The sequence below is a fragment of the Canis aureus genome, chromosome 37 (genome assembly GCF_053574225.1).
Source record: "Canis aureus isolate CA01 chromosome 37, VMU_Caureus_v.1.0, whole genome shotgun sequence".
NCBI classification, from domain to species: Eukaryota; Metazoa; Chordata; class Mammalia; order Carnivora; family Canidae; genus Canis; species Canis aureus.
This window is the reverse complement of record NC_135647.1, coordinates 7634904-7643903: the sequence shown is the minus strand read 5'-3', so window position 1 is coordinate 7643903 and position 9000 is coordinate 7634904. Positions and strand designations below refer to the sequence as shown.

Sequence of the window (9000 nt, the reverse complement as noted above, 5' to 3'; positions counted from 1 at the left end):
GATTCAAAATCAATTTGATTAAAAGGCAAGGTAAGGATATTTACCCAAAGAATAACAAATAAATCTAGTTCAAAGTGACACATGCACCCCTGTTTACAGCAGCATTTATAACATAACAATAGCCAAACTATGGAAGCAGCCCAAGTAGTCCACTGATATATGAATGGATAAAAAGGATGTGGTATAGGGGCGTCTGGGTGGCTCTGTCAGTTTAGCGTCCAGCTCTTGATTTTGACTTAGGTCATGATCTCAGGGCTGAGAGATGGAGCCGGTGTCGGGCTCCACTCTCAGCAGAGAGTCGGCTTCTCTCCCTCTGTCTTTCCCCGTGCTCATCCCCTCTCTCACTCTCTCTCAAAAATAAATAAATAAATCCTTTGATGTGGTACATATATAAGTGGAATATTATTCGGCCATAAAAAAGAATGAAATTTTGCCTTTTGTAACAACTCGGATGAATTTAGAGAATATAATGCTAAGCAAAGTTGGTCAGAGAAAGACAAATACCCTCTGATTTCACCCTGATGTGGAATTTAAGAAACAAAACACATGAGCAAAGAGGAAATAAAGAGAGAGACAAATCAAGTAACACTCTTAAGCATAGAGAACAGACTGGTGGTTACCAGAGGGGAGGGGGATGGGTGAAATAGCCGATGGGGATTGTTGAATCACTATATTGTACACCTGAAACTAATATAACACTGTATGTTAACTAAAATTAAAACATGAATATTAAAACAAATTTAAAAACAAAAAAGGAAAAGTAAATCCAAAGGTGGTGAGGAGCAGCACTATTCTTCAATCTCTCCCTACCTCTGCATGAAAATAGAAAGGACACCTAGATAGGAAAACCAGAAACCCACGAGGCAATATTTCTGACAAAATTTGGTGACAGAGTAACTCCACGAGTCCCAAAATACAAATGAGAGGGAACAGCCCAACTGCTGAAACAGCTGCCATAAGATATCGGCACCTGTGTCTGAGAAAGAAGGAAAAAACCCAGTAGCGCCTGTTGGACCTATGAACAGGAGAACTGCCAAAGAGCCAGCAGAGCTTCACAGGGCTGTGAGCAGGGTGATGTGGGAATGGCAGCTGAAACCGTGGGACGTTCTACCCTCCAAAAGCAGGTGAGAGCAAGGACAGTGGTAGGATGGTCTGCAGGGTCGGAAACAATCTAGCCTCTGCCTCTCAAAACCCTCGGGGCTCCGTTTTAAGAAGGGGAGACACCAAGCAGGAAGTGCTGGGAGGGAATCAAAACCGACCAGGACAGTCAGTTGAGCATTCAACTCTTAATTTTGGCTCAGATCATGATCTCAGGGTTGTGAGATCAAGCCCCAAGTCAGGCTCTACACAGGGCATGGAGACTAAACATTCTCTCTCTCTCTCTCTCCCTCTCCCACTCTCACCCAGCTTGCCTGCTCTCTCTCTAAACCAAAACCAAAACCAAAAACCAAAAACTGACAAGGAGAGGGACAAGGCAAGAGGAAATGGAAGGTCTACACTAAAGTAGGGGTGGAGGGGATGTAACAAGGAAACCTCAGAAAGTAAGCCTGCACCCTCATGACAACAATGTAAGATGGAGCTCCTGAAGACAGACAAGATTATCTGAACCCTCCTCACTCTTCAAGTCCAAGAAGACAAATTTCACATGCAGAAAAGTATTGACAACAAATACCGTGGGAAAAAGAAAATAAGGAGCATGAATGATTGCCAAGATCACAGGACAAGGGACAGAATGGCATTGTATGCCTCAGATTTGCCAAAGGAACCAAACTTGAGTCTGGTCCATACTGTGCGTCCAGCTGCAAAATCTGCAGGAAATGCAGAAGACAGAGCAACAGGGTCAAGTGCACCACAGTGTGCATTCTGCTAAATTTAGGCCATGAGGTTCAATGCCCCAAATTCTTTGAATGAGTTCCTGGAGCTGCTATAATGAGTGGTCACAAACAAGGTAGCTTAAAACAACAGAAATTTATTCTCTCCCAGTTCTGGAGGCCAGAAGTCTGAAATCAAGATGGCAGTAGGGATGTTTCCTCCATGGAGCTGCTCCATGTCTGTCTCGCAGCTTCTGGTAACTGGCAATCCTTGGTGTGCCTTGGCTTGTGGACACAACACTTCATTCTCCGCCTCTGCTCTCATACCTCCTCTACATTTTCTTCTCTTCTGTTGTAAAAATAACTGATATTAGATTTAGGACTCATCCTAATCCAAGGTCATTGCATCTTGAGGTCCTTAACCTTAATTATTCTGCAAAGACCATTTTTCTAAATAAGGTCAAAGTCAAAATCAAAGTTTTAATGGGCATATCTTGTGGGGGCAGCCACCATTCAACCTACTATACACGTCGAGATAAATCGTGAGGAAAATAAAAGGATAGAACAGGAACTATAGATTAAAAGAAACTTAAAAGGCATATCAATATTTTTTAAATGGGCAAGATGAAACTATAGTTTATAAAGATGCATATTTAGGTCATGATACTTTAAAAAAATACAGAGAAGAGAAGACTAAAAATATGAGGCTAATGGTTACTTTTGGTGGGAGGCAGGGGGCTGTGATCAGGATGGAGCATACAAGAAAGGGACTTCCAGTCAATGTCATAGTTGCCTAAGAAGCCAATTTATAGGGCAGAGATTGCTAGATCACGGATGGATGCTCGTGGATGTTTCTCGAAGTGTGTTCTGCAGACGGCCTGCATCACAATTACTCTGTTTATAATAAGGCACATTCCTGGACTCTAATCAGAGATACAGATTCAGTAGATGTGATTGAGAGCTATGCTCTATGCCAGAAGTTCATCCCAGATTTATTTAAAAAATGCAGGAGCTTTAGGGGTGTCTGGGGGGCACAGTCCATTAAGCATCTCATCTCAGGTTATGACCTCCTGGTTGTTGGACAGAGACTGCAGTCGGGCTCTACACTCAGTGCAGTCTGCTTCTGATTCTTTCTCCCTCTCCCTCTGCCCCTTTCCACTCTCTCTCTCTCAAATGAATAAATAAAATCTTAAATAAAAAAGTTAATAAATAAATAAATAAATAAATAAATAAATAAATAAATAAATACACAAGACCTCTATTCACACAGTATCTTCCTGGACAAAGACCTGAAGGCAAGAAACTCTATACTGGTATCTAAACCATAATCTATAATAACTAGAATGGTCAAGTTTCTAGAATAAGCACCTAGAAATTTTGTTTGTAGTGTGTGATGTGGTAATGGCTTAAGGACATGATCTTCCTAACCAGAAAGATAAAACAGAGAATGTTACTTCTCTATGGGCAACTAACTGAATTGCACTACAGACGCCTTAAACTCTTAAACGAGTCTTCTCCAGGCCCTAAAACTTTAAAGCTATGTACTCAAAGTCCAATGTGGCAACCAGATTTGACTGAAATGAAATTAGAGGCACAATTTAAACATTAGCTGTTTCAAAGACTTTCTGGGCTTACGAGCAGTTTCTTCAGCTTCCCGAACCTATGATTCTTTTTTTTTTTTTTTTTTTGTCTCATGATTTAATATTGAATTGCCACAAAACTGTTGAGCAGTATTGTTTCTTGGGAATTACTTATATATCGATCTTATGGGTGTTGGTAAAATTGTATTTTGAAATTGAAAACGAAGACTTTTAGGGAAGATTATAACATCCAGCTTCATATATGTATTACATATGTGTGTGTGAGTGTGTGTGTACGTGAGTGAACAGGAATTCAGAGCTTGTTATGTTAACTGGCAGGATGAGAAGGGGCAAGAGGATGAGAAACAAGAGAATCAAGGCATTTAGGCACAGGAGTGGCAAACTCCAGCTGTAGCTAGAATAGAAAGTAATGGGAAGAAATCCAAAGTCACACAGCTGACTCCAGCTCTCAATATCTAGTGCTGGAAGAAATTACCTGGAGGGACTTGTTATATAAGATTCTTGGGCCCTGCCTCAAAGGATCCCGACTCATTAAATGGTTTGGGGAGAGCTCAGGAATCTGCATTTTTACGAACTTCTTAGGCAAGTCTGCAACAAGTCATACTTTGAAAAGTCCTCCACAGGGGCTCTGGCACAGGCTGACAATTAGTGTCACTGGTGTCCGGCAAGGAATAGTATCTTGGCAGCAGTACAAGACGAGGTGAGTAGCAGTTAAGAGGTGTGAGATTCGGGTAGGCAGGCTAGCAGACCGAATTCATTCCCCAGGGCTGCCATAATAAATTGCCACAAACTGGGTAGCTCAAAACAACAGAAATTTATTCTATCACAGTGTAGAGGCCAGAAGTCCGAAACCTAGGTGTTGGCAGTGCTCTGTTTCCTCCAGAGTAAAGCCTATGGAAGATTCTACTCCTTGTCTCTTATGGCTTCTGGTGGCTGTTGGCATTTCTTGACTTTCGGCTGCTCATTCCAACCTCTGCCTCCATCCTCACAAAGCCTCTCCTCCTCTGTGTCCTTCCTTTGGGTGTCTTCTATAAGGATACTCGTCCTTAGATTTAAGGCTCACCCAGGTAACTCTAGGATGATCTTGAGATTCTCAACTTAATTACATCTGGAAAGATCCTTTTTCCAAATAAGTTCACAATATAGGTTTCTAGTGATAAGGATGAAGACATGTTTTTGAGGGGCCACCATTCAACCAATTACACAGGCCAATTTTAACAACTAGTTGCCTGGGCCGCTGTCAAAGCAAGATTTGAACGGGGGTGGTGATTGGCAAGGGCAGTGCCAGTCTAGTGTTAGATCAGTCTAACCTTCAAGGAAAGGTCAGGGAGGCTCAGACTTAGGAACCTGCCAGAAGCCATGAACAGATGAGGTGGGAGTGGGACGAGGAGCAGAGCTGACTTTATTTTATTACCCTGAATTTCTGAGTCAGGATTCTATAATCCCTACTAACCAGGTCATGACTGTGCTCCTACACTGGGACAAAGCTAAGCTGCCACAGCAAGTGGACATCCAGGGGTAATAGGAAGATTTGAGGCTGCGAGTCAGATTGGACTACACAGAGCTACAAAGTGCAATCACGCAAATAAATAGAATCATAAACAGCTACCACTTATTGAGCACCTGCTATGCTATTTGCCTGGCGCTTTACATTTATTATTGCCTCTTCTCATCATGACCTTGTAATATGGGCACTGCAATGTGAGTTCCCACTGGACATATGAGAAAACGGGCTTTTAAAGATTAAAGTTATATAACTAGTGAGTGGCTCCAAAAGCCCATTATCCTTCTCCTGAAACATGCTGCCTCTCCACAAATCAATCAATAGCCTACCTCAAATTTTAGCATCTTATTTCATGTCACTGCACATGTCAAAACATTTGTTTTCTACCAGGTACCGTACGTTAAAACTATAACGTGGCTAAAGGAGAATAAGTAGTTCAAAGCTTTCTAAACCAGATTCACAGGTGGGGATCTGGATTGTGAACACTTGCTCCTCTGTGACTGTCATATTTATCTCAATGTAATCACTTGTGGGGAGCTCTAGCGGGGATTTTTGTACACAGTTTCAAATCCTGGGCTTGTCTCTAATCTTAATAATGCAGGTCTGTCACCTCTCCCCCCCCCCCCGCCCCCCACAATCCTCACTACCACCATCACAAGCATGCTGCCAATGAAGTTCTATAGTTCTATAGGTGGTGATGACCAAATAGTTAAAGTACTAGGTTTCTCAGTAGCGCCCAGGGTGGAAAACAGCATCGATAGAACAAGATCAAGGAAAGTGCTGATACATTATGCCTCTAGTCCAACAAGAATTGATGCCCTTTGAGTATCACCTAATCTGCCCTAAAGATAGTGTCAGATTTATGGTAGAGTGCCAATAAATGTGTGGGTACTAGGCCATGTGTCCTCAACCACCTTGCATGCAAGACCAGAACTTTCCTGAGCCTGGCGCAGGTTTAACAGGACTTTTATCTCATCCTGTTTCAGACTAGGTAACAGGGCTGAAGCATTAACGAATCTGAGCCTCAGGCCTTTCATAATACTGGTCAGGCCTTTCATAATACTGACTAAGTGAGTTTGGGGAAATTATTATTATCAATAACAACAGTAATAACGTTCTGCAGAAGGGCAAGAAGAATCGCAACCCTCATCAGCCCGTGAGCACCAGCTTAGCAGCTAGTGTGTACAATTCTCGGTGACTGGAATTGCGAGTGACACCTGACATGTATACATTTCCCCACATTCCTGCTTTTTCCTTTTTCTGTTCAGGCTCACAGAAGCAATCTTCACTTTTAAGACCCATGAACAGCTGCACCAGTACAGAAGTCAAGGGGGGCACCTGGGTGGCTCAGTGGTTGAGCATCTGCTTTGGCTCAGGTCGTGATCCCAGGGTCCTGGGATAGAATCCCACATGAGCTCCCCATAGGGAGCCTGCTTCTCCCTCTGCCTGTGTCTCTGCCTCTCTGTCTCTCTCTCTGCGTCTCTCATGAATAAATACAATCTTTTAAAAAAAAATACAGAAGTCAATTTCACAATCATTTAACAGACTTCTGGTGACAATTTCTAGTTTACTTAAAAAAAAAAAAAGCCGTTTAAAGGGTTTTGGAATGGATCTGGATCCTTGCGTTTGCTTTCAAGTCCGAGAACTTGGTAGGAAACCGAAATTGCAAAGCGCTGGTGCCTGGGCGTACGGCGCTTGCGGGGAGCAAGACGTCATCGTGGGAAGCGTGCACTTCTTGGGATTACTGCTTGGCTGATTAGAAACCCGCAGATCAGTCCTAGATGAGCCCTAATTAACTGCCCTGGGTGCTTCTGGGCCAGTAGTGGGCGGGGCGGGGCGGGGCGGGGGGAGTGGGGCTGTGGGGTGGGGTGGCTTGTGGGCTGGACTCAAACCAATACTCGCGGTAAGCTTTCGCTCCAAACGTTCCAGAGTTAATTTTTTACCTAAACGCAATCCTGGCTAATAATGAAGCTGCCAGGAATGATCTGGAACGCTAACTAAAGTGGTGCCCGCAATCACGACAGGCGAACCTTCTGCCCCCGCGATCCCGCCTGCCCACATGCTTCTGTCTATCAGCCTGGGCCTCGGGATCAGCTCTCGCCGCCGCATTGGTTGGATTTCAGGAAAAGAGAAACCCCACGATTTAAAGGGCTCAGTCCCACCTGCCAGGCATGGTCCGCACGGTCCAACTTGCCTTTGCAACATTATCTGGCAGAATCTCCAGCTGGTGTGCATCTATCACACTGACTGGCCAAAGGAAAGAGAGTTCCCGCAAGTGTCCCCTTGGTCACCTTGACAATTTCTAAAAGCGAAACTTGCGCTCGGGACTAGATGCGCACTGAGTCTGCGGGGCGCCGAGCGCCTGCCCAGGTCAGCAGCGCCCGCCCCGCGAGCGGGCGGGGACCGGGCGGGGCCTGGACGAGGCGTGGTCTTCCGTGGGAGAGAAGGAAGGGCTTTGCCCCGCCTCCTTAAAAAAAAAAAAAATCCTGCTCTCGCCCAGCCAATCAAGGAGGCCTATGCAAATGAAGCCCCTGTCGCCCCGGTAACCGTGATGCACGGTAGCCAATGGAAACCAGCAGGCCGCGGCCCCGCGCCGCGATTGGGCCGTAAGTCCGGAGCCAGCGGCCCAATGGGCTGCGGGAACGGTCCTCGGCGGGTTGGGGGGCGGGGATATGCAAATATGGTTTGAAAAGCCGGCGGGAAATCTGAGTTTCGCGGGAGGACCTTGGCGCGTAAACCGTATCCCTTCATTCATTGTCAGCAGCAGCTTCCTGGAGCCATTTTTCAGCTGCCGGCCGCAGCACCCGGGCTGCCGCCGCCGCCTCGCAATCCGTTGCATCGGCCGCCCCCGACGCCTCCATCCCCCCTCGGGGCCCGGTATCCGTGCGGCCGGGACCCTCCTCTCTCCAGAGCCCCGATTATTTTTGGCCCCCGGGGCCCGTGCGGTGCGGAAAAATAAAAAAGAAAAGAGAGAGAAGGGGCTCGGAGGCGCCGGGCGGGGAGGAGAGAAGGAGGAGAGACTTGGAAACTCCGACTGCAAATAATAAAAGAAATTGAAAACAAAACGTTGATATAGCATAGCAATAAAAAGAGCAGGAGCGAGAGATGAGAAAGGGGATCCAGCCCGCCCTGGAGCAGTACCTGGTGACCGCCGGGGGTGGGGAGGGGGCGGCTGTCGTCGCCGCCGCCGCTGCAGCCTCCATGGACAAAAGGGCACTGCTGGCCAGCCCCGGCCTCCCCGCCGCCGCCGCCGCCGCCGCCGCCGCCGCCCCGGGCGCGTACATCCAGATCCTCACCACGAACACTTCCACCACCTCCTGTTCCTCCTCCCTCCAAAGCGGCGCGGTCGCCGCCGGCCCCCTCCTCCCCAGCGCCCCCGGCGCGGAGCACACGGCCGGCAGCCTCCTCTACACCACGCCGCACGGACCCTCGGGCAGAGCCGGGCTGCAGCAGCCTCCAGCGCTGGGACGCGGCGGCGGCGGCGGCGGCGGCGGCCCTCCGGTAATGCCCTCCGCTCCCCGGCCCGGGCGGGAGGGGGGCTGGCGCCGCGCGGGGTGGTGGGGCCGCGCGCTCGGGCCTCGCCGGCCGCCCTGCGCCGCGGCCTCATTGTTGGGCTCGTGCGCCCCCCCGCCCCCCGCACCCCTGCGCCCGGGGTCGGGGGGCTCGGCCGGGCGCGCGGGGCGGCGGCGAGGGCCCGGGCGCCGACCACGTCACACGCTCCCAAACTTTTCGCGGCCCCCCCTGCGCGCCCCGCACTTCTCCCTCCCCCACCCCCTCCGCTGCCACTCGAAGCTTCCTCTTTCTCGGGCGTAGGAAGGGGTCACGCCCCGGATGGAGAAGGGGGTGGGGGAGGGGGTCGGGGCCTGGGGACGGGGGAGTGGGGGGCTCCGGGGCTGCGGGGCTGCAGCGCGGGGGTGCGGGCTGGGCGCCCCCGGCCGGGCCGCGAGGCCCTGGGGCTGGCCGGGGGTCCCCGGGGCGAGCTCGGGGCGTGCTCGGGGCGCAGGGGCTCCGCTGGGGCGGCGCGGGACACACTTGGGGGGTCTGTCCGTCCCGGCAACAAAGGGGCCGGGGCGGGGGGCGGGGG

The 9000-nt window shown here is 49.2% G+C and overlaps 1 protein-coding gene and 1 long non-coding RNA gene across 3 annotated transcripts in view; one reads left to right on the top strand and one right to left on the bottom strand.

Annotated features, from left to right (window-relative positions):
* Nucleotides 1–1949: 1949 nt before the first annotated feature.
* On the bottom strand, nt 1950–8049 carry LOC144306800 (uncharacterized). Its single transcript, XR_013373900.1, has 2 exons — nt 7079–8049; nt 1950–2160 (listed from the first exon to the last, which is right to left on the bottom strand). It is a non-coding gene; the product is annotated as an uncharacterized LOC144306800 (long non-coding RNA).
* Nucleotides 7650–9000, top strand: part of E2F3 (E2F transcription factor 3) — a 75889-nt gene continuing 74538 nt past the window's right edge. Inside the window, exon 1 of one of the 2 annotated variants that reach the window (XM_077886390.1) lies at nt 7650–8417. In XM_077886390.1, the coding sequence (XP_077742516.1) occupies nt 8022–8417 (396 nt within the window). In that variant the 5' untranslated portion in view covers nt 7650–8021. The remainder of the gene's footprint in view (nt 8418–9000) is intronic. The other variant, XM_077886389.1, reaches the window with a different exon arrangement.